Source organism: Oryzias latipes, chromosome 8, assembly GCF_053564925.1.
Source record: "Oryzias latipes strain Hd-rR chromosome 8, Olatipes_Hd-rR_3.1".
Classification (NCBI taxonomy): Eukaryota; Metazoa; Chordata; class Actinopteri; order Beloniformes; family Adrianichthyidae; genus Oryzias; species Oryzias latipes.
In genome coordinates, this window is record NC_136244.1 from 13,990,331 (window position 1) to 14,010,222 (window position 19,892).

Here is a 19,892-nt window from a genome sequence, read left to right on the forward strand (position 1 = left end):
GGGCAATATTAGGGGTATAGTGAAACCTTATTATTTAATGCAAAGTAACCCTCACGAAATGATAAATACTTTTTAAAAATGCAATTTTTGTAGTTCTTAGTAAGAATTGAGTAGTGTTAGGTAATTAACTGGTTATTTTTATAATACATCATTCAATTACATTTGTAATTGTGCCAGTTAATGCATAATATCAGTTTTTAATACTCATTTCATGTTCAATTAATGCTTAATAACGCACTAATTAACATTAATTAAGGGACCCCTATGTGAAGGGGTTACTTCTTTATTTTATTTGGTTTTCTGTGGCTTCTGGATCAGATAAACTGCAAACACAGCTGATCTCCTTTCATGTCACACACTCCCGTCATTCGGCACTGAAATAGACGTCTTCTCCAACGTTTGAAACATCTGGAGCAGAAGCTCAAGTAAATGTCTGATTGTAAACTGTTAGAGTCTGCAGGATGTTTTGGGGACAAAAGAGCTAGTTATTCAACAAGGGCACTCATGTGAATTTATGCAGCAGGGCACAAATCTTCATAAAAACCCGTTTGTCAGCATATGCATAATGGATGTACAGTAGCTGTGAGCATAAAGAATAGATGTAAGTAGTTTAGAGGTGAGGCCTCCTTCAGGGACATTACTTTAGAACTGTCATTGCTGCTGCAGGTTATCAGTGACTTTAGTGTAACAAGTGTGTGGCAGCCCGATTCTGTCCCCTTTGTGTGACCCCATTACTGTTGAAGAAACAAGGGGGCTAAAGCTATTTATCCTTTTAGTTGAATCGGTGCTCACAGATACAAAGCAGCATGAGCACATCCTGACACCCTCACACACCTCAATTTGTTACACCCCAACAAAGTGGCTAATATTAGGCCAGAGTGTGTGTGCTTTTAGCTTTTTTTATATGAAGCTGCTTTGGTGTCCAGAAAGTGGTGAGCAATCCTAACAGAGATAAGCCACAAGCATTATATATTATACATTATTAAAAAAAAGAGGCAATCATCTTTAGTCAGCATGAGAAAATACAAATGAGAGAAGGAAATAAGACAAAAGGCAGAAAAATACACTTTATTTGAGCAGCTAGAAAGGAAAAAGAATGACATAAAAAGAAGCAGAATTAGGTTTAGTTTTTTGATCACGTTAATCACATTTTATTTACTTTCCCTTTTCCTTTCATTAAAGCTGTGTTTGACTTCACGATTTTTTTAATGTGAACTTTATTCCTGCTTCTAACGCTCGTTGTTTTTTGGTACACCCTTGGGCACCATTTCATTATCTCACTCTTTGTGTCCCTCCATCCATCTCTGGTCCTGTACAGCCAATTAGGGTAAATGCCGAAGTGGCCTAATGACAAGACCTTCTGGGAACAAATACATTACGACTTGCGTCTAACTTCGACATACAAATAGTAGCAACAGCTGAAATGAAAATATTATATGTAAGCAGTGCTTCCTTAGAAAAATGTAACATTTTATACTAACAAAGACTGACTTTGACCTGGCCTAAAAAAAATATTAAAGACATCCAATACACCAACTTAAGTTTATCTGGGTTCTGTCACTCCACTTGGTTTCTGCTGTCATGCTGTGGAGAACCGAAACTTAGAAAAAGTGGAGGGTTGGCGACAAAAACTCAAAAAAAATCATCTTAAATAAATTGAACTAAACCGGAGAAGAAAATCTCACCCAAGTGGCTATCCTCTCAGATGGCCCGGCCACCTCCCAAATGTAGAGAAGGAGCATCTCCACTTCGAGCTCCTCTCGCCCGATTGAGTTTCATGTCCTATCTCTAATGGAAACCCCAGCCACCATGTGAGAAAGGTTTATTTCTGCCGCCTGTTGCTGTGAACCCATTTGTTCATAACCCTACATGCTTATAGTTGTAGGTGAATGTGGGAGGCTAAACCGAAGCTTTGCTTCTTATCTGGACTCTCCCTTACCACATCTCACCGGTGCAAAGTCTAAATTACACTGCTTTAAATCTTGTGCTCCATCCTTCAGTTGCCTGTGAACAAACCGCAGCCTTAAGGAGATTTAGACTCTGTATTTTTCATTCCTGCCTCTTGATAGTTTTCTGCAAAACCCTGCAGCGTGTGCCAGGGTCATGGCTTAATGAAGCCAAAAAGAACTACACCATCTGCAAAGAGCAAAGACTTAAATCCCTCTAAAAATTTGCAGCAGTTGGAAAACATTTCTGTCAAGAAGGCCGAGAGAGGAAAATTCTGAGAAAGTTTGTTAATCTATGCCACTTGTTGATTATGATAAAAAAAGCTCAAGTTTATGACAACTCATGTCCCACTCCAATCATCTTTCAAACTATTGTAAAAGCACTCCAAGTTATGCAGTTTTTAGCCAGGATTAAAAAAGAAAACTGTGTCATTTTCTAGGACGTTTCTGCAGAGCGGCACAAATTCATTAGAAATTTGCCTCTGAGTTGTGGGTGGGACTTTTAGAGTGGAGTAACCCTGCCCTCATTTCCCATAATCCATCTGTTTACACACTCTCCTACTAGTTTACATCCCCATTAACTTTAAAAGAAAACTGTACCGAGTGACCCCTCCCCCCTTGCGTTCCAACTAGGAAGTACCCTCTGGCTCCAAAAACCCAAATCCTATAGACCAGGGGTCGGGAACCCATGGCTCGCGAGCCATATATGGCTCTTTTGATGGTCACATGTGGCTCGCAGACAAATCTTTAATTATAGTATTTTTTTTTTCATTAGACCAGTCCTTCTCGGGCGCGATGCGATGCCAGAGGCGCGCAGTAGTAGCAGTGCTTAGAGAGAGAAATCTGCGCCAGCGCTATCAGTTACTATTATCTATTATTTCACAGAGTTTGTACCAGCTGGAAACCTGTGAATTGCCGTGCCTAAAACTACGCGCTCCCGTCTCTGAGAAAGTGCGCGCAGATGCGAGGACGGGATGTGTGAGGAAGAAAGCAGAGGGTGGGGGTGAGGGGTTGTGGGGACAGGCAGCAGGTGAATCGCGCAGGGATTGTAAAAACGTAAAACCCGCTTCCCGTCACTCACTGCGGCGTGTGAGTGTGTGTCTGGCTCCCCGTCTGCATGTGAGCAGTCTGTCTCACATCTACAGAACATTCAGACCTAAGATCACGTTTAAAGTCTCAACGCCTGAACGAAGCAGAAACTCACCACTTATCAACCAGACTAGACCATCAGCAAAACTACCACGAGAAATACTCATCATTTATTAGCAACAGAATAACAATATTATTAAAAAGAATCCACAGACTTATTGTACTTTAAAAATGTTGAAATTAAATCAAATGCACACATTCACTTGTATATTTAGTTTTAAACAAATTGTCGCGGACTGAGTTGGGTGGCTGTTGGGCCGCGTTAAAAGTTCTGGAGTTCATTGAACGCGTCAAGCAGAGATCTGATTGGCCCTCAGTTCTGTCGCTCAGCCTGTTGTTAGGTAGTTTGGACCAATGGGGTTCAGCTATGGGCCGAATAAGGGAAATGGGAGGGCTGGAGCGGGAGGGGGGAATATAAAGTTGGGAGAAGCGCTCTCGTGTCGGCGGGAGAGATTCAGGAGTTGCTGAATTAATTGTACGGCGTTTGTTGCGGTCTACAGTAATCGGAATAAAGAACTTTAAAAGAGGTTAAGTCTCCGTGCCTCAGTGTGGGAAAGGGACACTACATTATTGTATGGCTCTTTCGAAATTACATTTCAAAATATGTGGCATTTGTGGCTCTCTTGGCCAAAAAGGTTCCCGACCCCTGCTATAGACTTTCACCGGAAGGGGTTTGGGCTAACAACAAGCTTACTCCTGACTAGTGACAGTAGTTGCCATAGAAATGCTGACTCAGACTAAGGGTGTAATGGAAAATCATTTTGGCGATGTATCGCGATATTTCATTTGGCAATACTTGTATCAATTTAAAATATTTATTTAATTATTTATGAGCGTCCTTAAGCATCTGACTCCTGCTTTCCACTTAAACCCCCAACTGCTAGTTGGAAGCAGAGTACACTGAGCCTCTTTGAGCAGTTCTATCCCGCACCTAAACAACAAGATCTAATTGACAGGATAAGTAAAAAAATATATAAAAAAAACAAACAAGATCCCATGAGAATCAGCTTGTGTTGATTGCTAAATGTTCAGTCAGCCTCACAGTTTTTGTTGTTATGAGAGATGTACTTAGTTGCTGCCAGTACCATATTAGAATGCGGCTTGTGGTACTTTGAAGTGGGCCCCAGATTAGAACGAATGACACTTGAATTGTATTATGATACATATCATATAGCAAGATTTTGCCAACACACACCCCCAACTCAGACCAATCACTGCTTCCTAACCTTATCTGGCTCCAATGGAGACTGACATGGTTGGAGCCGTAAGTAAGCTGTTTTAAGTCAATGTTACTGCCCTCACAACCCCAAATTAACATTATCAGTGCAACCAAGATTTTTGAGCAATATTGGAGCAATCAAGCTGTACTGTTTTGAGCCAGATACCAGCTCAGACGAGGAAAACGAAGACGGTCATGGATCTATTTCTCTGGAAGTGGATGCATCGAAATGGAGCGGAGCAGGCAGCTTGTGGCCCATCGGTTGTAGCTACAGCTACAAGCTTTTATTTCAAAAGTATTTTTCATCTGCTCCTGATTTGCAACAATTTGAATAAAGACATACTCAGAAATGTCGTTTTAAGCTTCATATTCTTAATACATGTCCTTAATCATTAGAAAAATGGCACAAGAACATGTTAAAAACACCAAAATCCCAAATTTCATTGGAGTGGGTCTTTAACCCTTGTGCTATCCTAGGGGGTCCAGATGACCCGATTCTTACGTTGACGTGTTCTCCCTACCATGACAAAGGTGGATAAAGGTGCAAAGGATTTCATGTAATCCATGGACATCAGTGAAGATTACAAATCATTGAAGAAAAAAGTTTTAACACACTTGTGGGGTCTAGATGACCCCACTCCCAATGTTAACGTGCCTAGGATGCGCAAGGGTTACACTGTGTTTCTACTCTTTCTACTGTAGGCATTATTGTGTGTCTGAGGCAGGTGAGCAGCAGCTTTGAACTTCATCACTTCTTCATATCTGCTGCTCGTTCTGTTAGCAGTTGTGACACATTAACCAACTGTTGAGTAGATCAGTAATGTCAATGCTCTTAAGGATCGCACACACAAAAAAAGATGACATGTTCACACTTTTTTAGTCATACTCTTACTGGCACTACAGTAAAACACCTCTTTCAGGTGTCATCCCTGCTCCATCATTATTCCAATCAGCTGTCATTATTTCCCAGTAATCACACTCTCAATGTGGCATCACAGCGAGGGAATAGGGGGTCATGGCTTTTTTGTCAGAGCTCAATTGTGTTTCTGCAATTAGGCACCATTTGTTTAGAAACGCGACCCCTTGCAGTCTGATTACACATCTGTGTCACTGCCACAGTAACTTTAAACTGCCAGATCTTTCTTCAAGAGATGTTATTCTTCTCATCTGCTCTGTCTCTGTGTGCTTAAAGACCCACTCCGATGAAAATGGTGTTTTTAGCATGTTCTCGTGGCAGTTCTTAATGCATTTCTGAGCATTTATTTATTCAAATTGTTGCATATTAAAATCTGGACACTGAAACATTTATGACTACAGCTTATGGTTTTGGATACCTATGAGAAGATGACGTTAGAGGCTTGACTAGATTTTTGGGATCACTGAAAAAGAATAAAAATAAAGTTCTCCTACTGATCTAGCTTCACATTGCAACTGTGTCTTCCAGCAAGTCGATAGCTCAAAACTGAAGTTGATCTAACAACTTTTAAAGGATGTCGAACTCATCAGCTGACAGAGGGTCTTTCAGGGCCCAGGTCTGTGTTTGTGGAGGGAGCCTGAGGTTGATGTCCGCTCTCTGAAACCATCAAATTATCTGTGATTGAGCTAAAACTATCTGTCATGGAAGACAGACCCGAGATCCCTCAAGAGATTCAGCATGTTCCAGTTTTTTTTCACGTATTTTCTCAGGAGTTGTGCACTTCCCATTTCCTGTCAGCTGGTGAATCATACAAAAACATCTTGCATGAATTTCATTTTAAGGTCTGGCAACAAGAATCTTTTACTGTACTTTTCACCATAAAGGTAATTTTTGGTGTTTGTTGTTGATTTACCAAGAGCTCTGACTGAAAGGTGTCCTAAAATCCACAGGTATGCGGATCCTGGTGAATCTGTTGCTGGATACTCTACCCATGCTGGGCAATGTGCTGCTGCTCTGCTTTTTTGTTTTCTTCATTTTCGGCATCATCGGTGTGCAGCTGTGGGCGGGGCTTCTGAGGAACCGTTGTTACCCCAAGGAGAACTTTACCCTGTGAGTAAAAAACTAACACTTCTGTCACCGATCTGCCATTCTACACGATTTTTTTTTTTTCCATCTGGGCTATAAGCTACAACTGTAACAGCTGTTTTTCCCATATTGCAAGCAGGCCTCCAGTATCCAGCAGTGTCCATATTTATGACCCTACATTACAGGATCAGCTGCTGCGTCTGTCCGCGTGACATGCATTCACTGGTGTTCAATGGGGTTTTATTACATTCTCTCAGTTTCCGTTTTATGCTTGCATCAGCTCACTTGAAAGACATCTGTGATGTGTATTTGTGTGTTGCGATATGTAAATAAGCCACACATATTCCCCAGCACCTTCCTGTGATTTTTCCTGTGATATTTTTGTTTGTGCTGACGCAGCCGGCCCTAATGGCAGATCTAATAACCACATAAAAGGGGACATATGTCCACCAGCAAGCCCTGATTTGTGCCTCACTTAAACACACCAGAAGGTTTATATATCACCAGCTTCACATCTTGGGTTTTATTTTTAGTCCTACAATTATTTTTTATATTAAAAGTTGAAATGTGTCTCTTTAAATTTTGTCAGCTTTATTATTTCAGACCAGCTTTCCTAAAAACTGTCCAAATAAAACATTTTTTTTAAATCTTACATTTGATGCTCAAGAGGTCTGGGTACTTGATTAGAAGGCTGCGAGTTGGTTTTCCGAGGCTCCTACACTAAATAAAAACATCTTTGAAGGGTTATTATGGATGTGTATTGTTCTAATAGAGCGAAGTATTTGATTTCCCCTTTAGATTTCATACAGAATACTTTACATGCTTACTTTTTACATTTCATATATATGTATATATTTTTTTATAAATATGTCCTGTCCAACAGCTGGGCAGACAGATGAGAGCTGGCGGCCTCTTGTGTTGGACATATTTTACTATAATAACAGGGGTTATTAATCTTCAGACAAACCAGAGGTATGTCTGAATAAACTCCTTTTGTAATCGAGGCCAAACTTTATTCATTTTAATCGTATTTGAAAATCTTTTGTGTTGGACCGGATGGAAAAGGAAAGGAGGGAAGAAGAGAGAGGGATGTTAGGGGGGGGATAGGAGGTTGATCATAGGAGGGGGCGGGGGGTAAAACCATGAAGCAGCATAAAGCAACAAGCTACTGGATCTTTATCATTACGGCATTACAGTGAGGTTCAGATGTAATACAAATCTCAAAGGGCGGGGCCTGTCCACACACACTCAAATGTTATAAACACACCTGCTAGCTGCAAAAATGTCCACATGTCAACATGTACACAATACAGATAGTGTTCACACATGCACACTTATGCCTTCAAACCAACTAGTGTGAAATATTTCATTCAATCAGTCACGTACTTTTTACATTTCAGAGTTTAAAAAACAATGAAACAAACCAAAAATGGAGATTGTTAGGGGTTGAGCTTGTCATGATGTCTAAACCTTGTCATAGATTTTTTATCAGCACAAGAAAACAAACAAGAAAGTAAATGGTAGATTTCCCCACTCCTGCCTTCTAACCTTACACAACGTTCATTATAACTCTTAGGATCCTTTGAGGAAAACATAAATCTAACAATAAAACTCCAGAGACAGTCATAAATTGGTTAAAAAATTGCCTATGGATCGATAGGACACTGATTTTTCCTAAATGTGTGTATATTTTATTCTAAAAGCCATGTCATACAGCCACTATGTACATTTTGCATAAAAAAGTGAGAAAATGTGTGGCCTTTACGTGAAATATTAACAGATGTGTCACAAATGAATCATGTTAAAACCACGGAAGAAGTATGAATAAACTACGCAAAGAACACATAAATAAACATAGGCCATGAACCTGCGCTGTTTAAATGCAATTCATTGATAATTAGTGTGTCAATTACATAATTTGAACGTGTTATGTGTGCCATGTATATGGTATAAAAGTTATTCAGCGGTGCTACATGCGTGAAAAATCTCTTTGACATACGTGGAACGGTTGTGGAAAGCCACAAGTTTGCGTGTGCATCTAAAAAAAATTATGCACGATCACATAAAATTTACATTATAATTATATTTAAACTATGTTAAATACCCATAAATTGCATAATTATCAACCCGCCAAAAATCTAGAGCAGCTCAAAACCGAATTCACCTAAAGACCCGTTGGCCGAAACCCTTGACAGACATTTGTGAGCATCAACGAATGACCAACGCAAGACACATGTATGAATTATGTATATCATGCATGTGTTATGAAACATCAAAATTTCACAAAATGTATGTAGTGGTTTGTCACATGGGCTTGTTTTACTTTAACTTTAACATGAAAATTTCAAAACACAATAGAGATCAGAGTATTACTACCTTAAATGACCATAATAATTGAGCTGACTCCATGCTGTATACAGGGGGTGTCATATTTCACTGTTCGCCATGTTTTTTCTCCTACTACTTTGTCTTTTTGTCTTGTTTATGCTCTCTGAAGCTAAAAGCTTGTTATAGCTTTGATTTAAACCCAAGAGAGACAAAAATTACAAGTAGATAAAATGAAGATTCCAATAAAATAAAATAAATTAGGTTTACTGTTTTGGTGACAGAACACTCAATTATCATTGATGTAAGTTAGTGTCCTGATGTGTTTTTACCTATTCTCCCAAATACTCTAAGATATTTTCAATTCACTCCAAATAAGTTCCTAGCAGTCAAATAACTGCCATGGTCATTCCATTGACTGTATAAAACAGCTGGACTGAGTGACCCCTCCCCCATGGCATTCCAAATAGGAATTACCCCCTACCTGCAAGAAGCCAATATCCCACTAGACTATAAAGAAATAAACAGCTATTACTGAGTCATTCTATTTGTTAGAATAATATCTGTTGCTCTGATACCTTTTTAAACATGTTTTTGCTTATCTTTTTTTTTTCATGAAAGAAGTTCTTTATTTAAAGTTATTCAAGGTAAATATTGGCCAATCAGATGCCTCAATAAAAGGATGCGTCTGGTATTGATCAATAAGTCTGTCAAGTAATGTAAAGATTGAATAAGACTTTGTTGTTGATCATTGTTCAAAATCTTATTAAACCTGACTGCATTGATGCTGCCCGCAGAATAAAAGTCTGTGTTCCAAATTGCATGAATTATGATTTATTTTATTATTATTATTTTATCTAGGCCAGTTTGAAATGCAACCTCAGTCTTTTCTAGCATGTAACATATTCCAGAAACACATAAAACACTCAAATGTTGTTTAAAAATATATATATTATTAGATCTTGAGCAATCTATCGCATAAATAATTTGTTTCAGACATTTTAAATGTCTGAAACAAATAGCAAAATCGTGAAATAAAAAAATAAAAAACAACCACCACAAAAAATAGCCTAGAAAAATTGTTTTTACCCCTGCCGATTAACCCCAAAACATTTTAACAGAAAGTATGAAACCTGCAAACTCTGCATTTGAAGCGGCGCTGCTTGTCTGCCCTCCTCATTCTTACCTTGATCCTCCCTCTCCGTGCTGCTCTCCATGGCAGGTGTTTGCTCAGTGTGATGCCAGCTTCTGCTGTGCCATGCTGGGCTGTGCCAAGTCACCCACAGATAAGCAACAACCTTTATTCGTGTACCAATACTCTGTCCGCTTGTATCTTTTTGAAGATCCAATCTTGCTACAATATCGTCCTATTCACACATATTTGGTGAGTTTTGCTCCAAAAATGTCATGTTAATATAAAAAGAGCATCTGTAAGATGAATATCGGGCAGTTTTTTGTTTTTATCTTTTATTTTCTAAATATGGCTAAATATGTTAGCGCTTTAAATGCTGCATAAATGAAAAAAGGAAGAATCCGCACAATAAAAACACTGGTGACCCTGAATGTGTGTTCAGTAATAGGGCTGCAGGGGTTTTGCATTTCTTTTGACCCACACCATCACTCACTAACGCACATTACTCTTGGTTGAGTTTTGGAATTTCAACTTTCTGAGACCTTATTTGTTGTGATTCTTACATTTGCGTCTTAATTTCTGCCGCTTTAATATTTAGGATTTATTTTTGCAGCTTTTCCTGTATTTTTTTTATGTAACTACTCCTTCCACTACTTTGTTTCTCAGATTTTGTGGAAAAAGTTACACATATATTTCACATATTCGTAAAAAGCGTCCTCAAAAGGCTGCCCCAGCGGCATCCATGTGCATGAAAGACATTCAAACATGAAGAATATGGAAATGCTCATTGCAGAGCTCTTCTTTGGATAACTTCTTGGCACTCATTAAAATCCTACATCTCTGAACGCCGTGCAGCTGAGAAGGTTGATGTCCTATGATTATCTCTGGCTGTCACACTTCTTGTTAAATGAGGTCCATGTGTTCAACAAGGCAGTGAGACCCGTCCCAGAGCTGTCTGACTTCCAGACGACAAAACCTGCATAAAATAAGGAGCAATTATTGATTCCTGAACTCTTGAAAGGAGCTCACACACAATCACATTTGTTCTCAAGGTTCAGTTATACCGCAAATCCTTTTTAATATAAATTTATAATTGTTAAAATAATAACTTGTTTGAAACTTTTTCGTTAAGATTTGTTATTATTAAAGTAACTAAAAATGAATTTCAATTCTTGAAAATAAATTACAAGCAAAATAATTTAGGAATATGTCAGGAGAAACAATTGATAATGCTTAAATAACGATCAATATACTTATTGACATAGTTTTGTGTTCTTGGTTTTAGAATTGTGCTGTTTGTGTTGTTTGCTTTTACGCTTTGTTTTCTTCCTTTTTGTCATGTTTTGTTTCTGTCACATCAGGTTCAGGTTTTTAAATATTCACAGCTGTTTTCATTGAAGTTATTTATCTTCAGTGTATTTAAGTGTCTGCTTTCCAGTTCATCCTTGTCAGATCAAGTGTTTTGGCATATTTTCTTTTTAATTGGATCATTTATTTGTTCCTGTTGAAGTTTATTTTCATAAAGCTTTAAGTTCCAGCAACTAGCCCAATCCCTTGCATTTGGGCTCCACCTCCACTGGTTTCTGACACGTCATATTGTATGGTGTATTAGAAAGTGTTTGCCCCCATTTTCTGTCCTTCTTCTGCCTTGTTTTCATATAAAATGTTGTATCCTTACTCTCCCCGTGCCTTGTCTGTGTATTGCTTCCTCCCAGTTGTGGCATTTTAGTTGTGCACACATGCTGCATCTTTTGGAAACGCTCTTCTCTTCTCTCTTTTTTTCTCTCCTGTGTTTAAAAAAAGATTTAAGGCAACCTCTTACCAGAAAAATGTTTTATTTTATTATAATTCTTTTTTTAATTATGGTAATTAATGTCTGTATAAGCAGCTTAATACAACATTACTAATGATTGCTGTAGTTTTAAAACTATTTTATTAAAGAATCTTATTGTAAAGCATTTTCTTATTTTTTAAATTCTATTATTAATTTATTGTATTATATACTTTTTATTATATTATTATTTTATATTGTTTAGAAGTGGGTTATTATTTTATACTAAACCACTTTTTACTTATCTTAAAATTTATTTTTATTATATTCTTATTGTCTTATTTTTTCATTTTATGTAATAAATATTTAACATTGATTTTTACACATACAGCTACTTTCAGATTTATGTGAAACTTCACAGAAGTGCTTTGTTAGGTTAAGAAACATTTTCAAAATATATTTGTATATATGTGTCCCAATACTCTCAAGTGCCACTCCTAACACTATGTTTAGGAAAAATGATATACTACCCATGGAATGTAAACAAACTTGTGTCTTTACTAGGATTATTTGCATTTCTGCAATTTAATGTATTCATTTTTAAATAGCCTTTAATAGTTCATTCATTTCCCTGTTTTGCTATACAGAAACATCAAAGCAAGAACATTATTTTACTTCTCTATATTAGTCTCTAAAATCAACTTTTCTTGACCTCGTCTTCCCCCGCAGCCCTTCAGGGATGACCCTGCCAACTCCGTACTATCAGCCAGAAGAGAATGATGAGCGCCCCTTCATCTGCTCCTTGGCCTCTGATAATGGTATCATGTCATGCTCTGACGTGCCAACGAGGCGCGAAGGAGGTCGAATATGCTGCCTGGATAAAGAGGACGCTCTGCACAGGCAGGCTCTGGGTTTGAGTCCCGAGCCCCTGAACAATGGCAGTGGTGCTGGTGAAGCGTTAGGTCTGTGCATCAATTGGAACCAGTATTACACCCGGTGCCACACTGGCAACACTAACCCGCACAAAGGAGCCATCAATTTTGACAACATTGTTTATGCCTGGATAGTCATTTTCCAGGTATGTGCCGTCTGTGCCAGAGCAGATAACAGTCGAAGATGAACTATTCTAACCATCAATCTTCCCTGACAGGTGATCACTCTGGAGGGCTGGGTGGAAATTATGTATTATGTGATGGACGCTCACTCTTTCTACAACTTCATCTACTTCATATTACTCATCATTGTAAGTATTGCTTTTATCAATACTGAATAAGAATCAAAGCAAACAGTGATTTAGTACTGCATCAATTGCCCTTTAATAATGAAAACCGCAAATAAAAAAGGGAGGCTAGGAAAAAGTGAGAATGATGAGTACATTTGTGAATTTAAAAGCTCATTTTTGTGTCTGATGCCACATAAAGGAATCCTGGTGGTTGAGGACATGTTCCCAACATCCTGCTCAGCTGCATTGTGGTCAGCAGGTTCCTTCTCTCTGTGGCCAACCGACTTCTCAAATACAGTGATTTAAAGTGGAGATTGCTTTGAGAAAGCTGATAGTGCCGTGAAAGACTGTCCAGAGTCAATATGTGAAGGGCAGGGAGTTGTATTACTCTGTTCGGTACAGAATTCAATCATTCTAGTTCTCTGTTTTTTCAACACCTGCACAGCAAAATAGTTTCTTTTGGGTTACAAATGATTAATACTAGTTCTAAGCCATCGAAATGACAGCCTCCTTCCTAAAAAACAGATGTTTTGGTAACATCTGATCCTTTTTAATTTTTCTTTTGGTACATTTTTGGTAAACATGATGTCAACAGAATGCTAGGCAGTGATTGGGAGGCAGAGTCGTCACTCTGAACATGATTTCTTTTTTTACTAGCTCATCTTCTCCTTTAAACAGCAGTAGGACTTCCCCAAATCTTTTTGCTTCATCAACCGCAGGCCTTTCTGGCTACGTTCTTTTATCTTGCATGTTACTACCGGTTGATGATGTCATCAGAAGTCGCCAGTCATCTATGTTAGCGTGTAGCTGCCAGCGCTCATTAAATACATGACATTGTTTTTATAACTTTAAAAAGTCATGGAAAAACAAAAACTCAATATTTACATTTAAATGTAAACGTAGTGAAAAAAAATGTGCGTTTCTTGTCCGTGCCACAGTGCAACACTGATCATCCATCCTACCAGCGGAGGTATAGCCAGCCTCCTTAAAAAAAAAAAAAAAAGAACACTTAAACTTCAAATGCCCCCACAATGGGAGCAATAGGTAGGAGCCTGAGGGGTAAGGAAGCTAGAGCTCTGCTCAGTACTGTAAAGGTAACAGGCTGAGAAGGAGGTACTTTGTTAAAATGTCCTTGTTTTCGGCCAAGATTCTATTTCAAATGTTTTCTTGCAGACAAAGACTTTTCCACAAAAGAATAACTCAGTCCTATGTGGCACAGATCCATACACCGTTTTAATTTTTTATTAGATAGTAACTATTTTGGTTTATTTGGGGATTTTTGTACATTTTTAGTAAAGGTGATGTCAGCAGACACTGAGTTGCCACCCTGAGCTTGCTAGGTCCTTTCCTAACAGCTCATTTTGCACATCCTTATCTTTAAACAGCTGTGTGACTTCCCAACATATTTCCAAGATTTTAGTTTTTAATCAAATTCAACCCTTTTAATTCTATTCTTTTATAACTGACAATTATATGACTGTGTCCTCTGAACGTCATGGCAGTTTTGCACCTTTGTGCTAAAGCAAAAACATTGAATTGTAATCCACCAAAACCAAACCAAGAGGAAATGTGAGTGGTCCTACATTTGTAAGATACAAAAGCCCCTTCGATGGCCATTCATCTTTGACAGCTAATAAGAATGAGCTAGCAAAAGTTTCCAGCGTGTTTAGAAAATATGAATAGACATAAATGCAACTTAGATGACACCAAAGCCTGTCTTTGCAATCAGGCTCACCATGTAAATATGTGTGTGTGTACGAATATGTCCCCACATGCGTGTGTGTTTGTTTGCATCCATGCATAATGCAGTGATCATCTGAATGTGTGACATTGGGCTGCCCTACCTAATTATGCGTAAAGCTGTCTACTGATCAGTATCACAGAATAGCTACTCGCACAGATGCAAGCCTGGAGGGAAATCAAAGCTTCACACACCTGCAGACCTGCTTTGACCCACAGGCCACAGATGGGCACCTCTCCTCCTTTCCCCACCTCCCATCCATGCTCCCTCTTTCTGGTTCTCTGCAAATATTTCTGACTTGCATTCACTCTCGCTTTCACTTTTCCCAGAATCTTTGATCAGATGATGAAAGTCTAAAGGTTGGACTATTGATCTAATCAGTCTTCTGTATGCCAAACACAGAGTGCTCCAATAAAAGCCACTTGAGGAGCCCCAGTGATTCCCATGACTGCAAACCAAACAATCAGTCTACATGTACCACTCACAATTAAGCTAATGATTTTGTTTCTACCCATCATATGCACATTCATAATTCAGTATGACTAACAATAAAAAGGAATTTCACATGTGAAAAAATAAATTTAGTAATCTGTATGCATCAGTTCCAGAATGACCAGAATTTTTTTTTCTCAGTACCAACACAGTATAGGTTTCTTTATTTTTGTATAAAGCCCTTAAATTTGTTAGCATCTTGTTTGAAATCACTCACATTAAGCTAGGGATATTGTGAAAAACTCAGTGGATGTCGTAAACAACGTGTTTGTTTCACAACTGGTAGTGTCAAGCTGTCATTGAAGCAAATTGTGGAAATACCTGCTATTGAAATAGTCAGTTTTTATTATTTGGTGCCATCTTTTTATTGTCTTAACTTTGGGGGTAATACATATCAAACAAATGGAAACTCTGTTTCATCTCATTCATATAATAAGTAAGGGAACTTTTATGTATTTGACTAAAAGTGAGGTCAAACAGGAAAGGCATTCATGTGAATAAGAATACTCCAACCTCATCATGAGGGTTGTATAATCTCTTAAACCATTGGCATTTAGGAAGTAACCCTTAAGTCAATGTTTAATGGTCCAAGTCTGGTTTTGTGCAGAAAAGCATTTAAAACCAACTAAACCCACCACTTTACCCAAACACAATGTTAAAGTGGGAATGTACCAAATTAAATCCAAGAAAAGGTAAAGATTTTTTGTGTAAAAGTAAGATCCTTCATTCAAGGTGCTAAGAATCTCTGATCCGTTCTCCATCCTGCTTATCCGAGGTTTCAAGCACTTTTAGAGTAATTCTAGAGTGAAATTGGAGTTCTTTCTAAGTGTCCAAGAATTCTGTGGTGGCTGTTCGATAATGCTGACGCTTACTGCTGAGCTTATCTTGGAGACGTTACAATGTTCAGAAGACCCTTTTTTCCACAGAACTAGTCAGTCAAGTCAGCGAATAAAAAAAGAAAGCTCTGAACTGTATTTTCCGCATGTGTTGGCTCAGTCTGTCTGTGACAGTCAGCCTTACTTTGGGAAGAGGCCAGCCCTTTAAGACCTTTAGCATGTGTGCAACATTTGTACAGGCGGGTTGGCTCACAATACTGGAGTCAGCTAGTATGCGAGCTTGATGTAGGAACGAGTGTTGCAAGTCTGTTGTCCCTATTTCTATTTTTTTAATGCAGAACGTTCTGTTATAAAAGCAAGGTGTATTGACTATTTATGTATGTAGAATTTACCCTTCTGTCATATTGCTTGGGTATGGAATTCAATTTTAGTTCATATTGTCGAATCTACAGCCCTTAGCCCCCCAAAAAGCGTTGCGTTCATAAAATGACAACCCTTTTCCCCCCTTTTTTCATCCAGATTGGCTCATTTTTCATGATCAACCTGTGCCTGGTGGTTATCGCTACCCAGTTCTCTGAGACCAAACAGCGGGAACACCAGCTAATGCAGGAACAAAGGGCGCAGTGCCTCTCCTCCTCCACCCTGGCTAGCATGGCAGAGCCAGGAGATTGCTACGAGGAGCTCTTTCAACTGGTTTGCCATGTTCTCCGCAAAGCTAAGAGGAGATCAGCAGCTCTCTACTACACACTGAGGGGCAAGACCCCTCCAGCTGGCGGAGGCAGGGGGAACAGGCGGATTGGGGGGAAGGTGAATGGAGATCAACATCACTTGAAGCACCCAAGATGTGAGTAGGAGGCCCTTTTGAGGAAAAAAACAAGCATCTGAATAGTTAATTTTTATGCAACGTTTGGCAGCTCTCTTACACACACATGTTGCCTTTGTGTGTGTGAGCTTTAAAGAATTCAAAATATTGTTTTTTCCAAGATAATGTACAAAACCTCTATCAGACATGTATCATGTTCAAATATTGAGACCATGTATGGTAAACATGTTGCTATTATTGTGTCCCTGTAGCACCTAAATGTCAGCACCACAGCAAGCTGGACCACCGCTCACAGGCCAACTCCATCAGTCTGTCTGTCCCACAGAACCCCGAGGACTGCCCCGTGTGCGCATTGTCGCTGAAGGAAGGCAAGCGGGATGTGGGGGACTCGGCTAATGACGAAGAAAATGAAGACGATGCCGTTAACGAAACTGACAAAGGGGAAAACCACCTGGAGGAGACGGGAGACAGAGAAAAGAAGCCGAGGAGGACATGCTTTGGTTGCTGCAGAGATCTCTGGGCCAGCGTGAGGAAAAAACTTTGGGGCATTGTGGAGAGCAAGTACTTCAACAGGGGGATAATGATCGCTATTCTCATAAACACTATCAGCATGGGCATCGAGCATCATAACCAGGTACAGTGTTGATTGTTTTTGATTGGCTTTTGTTCTTTTGTTACTTTCTCAGTGGTTTGGACATCTGCTTAGTGCTTTCTAGGTGTTTTTCAGTGGAGATGTTGTGATTTTTTACAAATTTAGCAGTTTAAACCGAACAAATTTATATCTCTACTGTCTTCTCCACCATGTTTCCTTGTATGAGCTTGAGAAGGTGGAGATCTATCCTCTATCTAGTTCTATAAAGCAGCAGCAGATGGTTTTGTTCAACTTTTTCATAATATTTGTGGGATTTAATTGTTGTGACAGGCATTTTTAGTTGCAGACAGTCACACTCCAAGCCTCCACAAAAAGGCTGAACACCTTTTAAATCATAAACTGCTTTTGAAGATAAAGGATTCTCTTTGCCGTCTGTTTATGCCGCTTTTGTGTTGTGTAGTTCTGTTGATGCAGGACAGGAGACATTTGAGCAAACATTAGTCACATGAGACATCCTCTGTCATGTTAGCTCATATAGGAAGAACAAATCTTCTGACAAACCTTGTTTTAATAAATAATCAAAATGAACATGAAGCAGTAAAAGCTGTTAGAAACACAACTGCTGGGAGATAAAAGGGGAGCTTTTCCTTTTAGTGATGCCTTTAGAAAAGTTTTAGCTGAGTAAGCATTAAGTATGGTTTTGACTAGGGATGTCACATTCAGAATTTTTTGTCTAAGATCCAATTCCGAGTCATTAGATTTTGATACAAATATACATGAAAAAAGTGAGAAAAGTTGCTGTCTTTTCGTGAAATCTTAACAGATGTATCACAAATAAACCATGTTAAAACAACAGAAGAAGTACAAATAAATCACCAAAAAACACCTAAATCGATGTAGAACATGAGATGTGCATGACTAGTTCACTGTTTATATGTAATTAGTGATTTGTGCATCGATTGCATAATTTACATACTCATAAACTGCAGAAGTCTCAACTGAAAAATTTCTTACAGCTCAAAACCGAATTCCCAAAAGACCCGTCGGACGAAACACTTTAAGGACATCTGTGCACATCGACGAATGACAAACACGTGAATATATCACACATGTATCATGAAAGATCGACATTTTATACATGGAAAATATGCTAAATGTGTGACATATCCGTGAGAAAAAAAATAGTTTCATTCTGTGATTTTAGTGTACACTAAAAATTAAAATTTCCCTGGAGAGGTAGAACCCATATGTATGGTTGATTTTAGAAATTAAAACGCAGTTATGCAGGAAAATTGACAATCAGTTTCTCACTTTTTATGATGGATTTCAGGGTGTTTTTATGAGAGACATCTTCATCACTTCTTTTTTGCACTTATTGCTTTAAACCAACATTGCTGGTGATTGTTTTGGAATATTGCCTTCAATTATTTAGACTGGCATATAGTACTATGGTGTCAACAGAGTGTGTTGGCGTAATCGTTTTTCTCACTCCCCTCTCACTCCCGACAAATCAATAGAAAGAAATATTATAATGACAGATGGCATTCAGACAGAGGAGAGTGGGAGAGGAGCATCGGGGCCGTGCAGTTTTTTAGCAGAGGTATAAACATTTAGCCTGGCGACAGACAACACCGAGCTGGCTTTTAACATTGGCCAGGCTCCTCAGAAGCTGACGAAGCGGGTTCCTGATAGAGGGGGGGGGGCTGCCATAGAAATTAATTTTCTTTATTCAGCACAAAAAATATCTTCCAAAGAGGCAATGAGGGTAAACATAACAAAATCAGGTCGCTTTAAAGTCCCACTTCATCTTCTTTTGATGTGTTTTCAAAGTGTAATCAGTGGGGTTTTTTTTGTCATGATTATGCCACTTTTAGCCTGGGAGCCGGTTTAGCTCGTGCTGGTTTGCGGCGCCTTCCATCCGTGGAACCAGGGTTCGACTCCGGGCTGCTCCCTGTTCGCTTCTCTACCTCTGTGCCGGTCCCAAGCCCGGTTGCTTTGAGAGGGTTGCGTCAGGAAGGGCATCCGGCGTAAAACATTGCCAAGTTTACCATGCGACTCGTTCGCTGTGGCGACCCCTGATGGGAAAAGCCGAAAGGGAAAACAAACAAACATGCCGCTTTTAGCCTAAATTTAAAAAAATCTGTCGTTTTCCTCTGAGTTGTGATTGTTGGTGCAGAGTGAGCCCACCACCACTCCCCCTTTGGATGCATGCTCTGTCCCTAGCTTACAGCCCCTCACAACCACAAGCTAACAATACTGGTGAAACAAAAACAGCGAACAGTATTGAACAGTTTTCAGACAGACGCCAGCTCGGACGAGTAAAAACAATCACGGATTGTTTGACTGCAAGTGGATGCATCAGAATAAAGCAGAGCATGGTGCTTGTGTCCTTTTGTTGAAGCTTTGAAAATACACATACAAGCTTTTTCAAATGGCATTTTTTTGTTTTTTTATGCTACTGATTCACAATGCTTTGAATTAAAATTAGGTCTGCAAGATATGAGGAAAACTCGCAATTTGAAATATTAGTGATCAATATTGCGATGATGATATAACTTGGGATATATGAACAAATAGCAAAACAACCAAAAACATAATTTCCATTTCACTGTAACAGTTTAATTGAAAAAAAAGGCTCAACA

The 19,892-nt window shown here is 38.9% G+C and overlaps 1 protein-coding gene across 4 annotated transcripts in view; it reads left to right on the plus strand.

The window, feature by feature from the left end:
• Nucleotides 1-19,892, plus strand: part of cacna1ia (calcium voltage-gated channel subunit alpha1 Ia) — a 213,327-nt gene that overhangs the window by 113,769 nt on the left and 79,666 nt on the right. For all 4 annotated transcript variants that reach the window (XM_023957619.2, XM_078951512.1, XM_078951513.1 and 1 more), the window contains exons 6-10: nt 6,181-6,340; nt 12,274-12,622; nt 12,695-12,787; nt 16,355-16,679; nt 16,910-17,292. In XM_023957619.2, the coding sequence (XP_023813387.2) occupies nt 6,181-6,340; nt 12,274-12,622; nt 12,695-12,787; nt 16,355-16,679; nt 16,910-17,292 (1,310 nt within the window). The remainder of the gene's footprint in view (nt 1-6,180; nt 6,341-12,273; nt 12,623-12,694; nt 12,788-16,354; nt 16,680-16,909; nt 17,293-19,892) is intronic.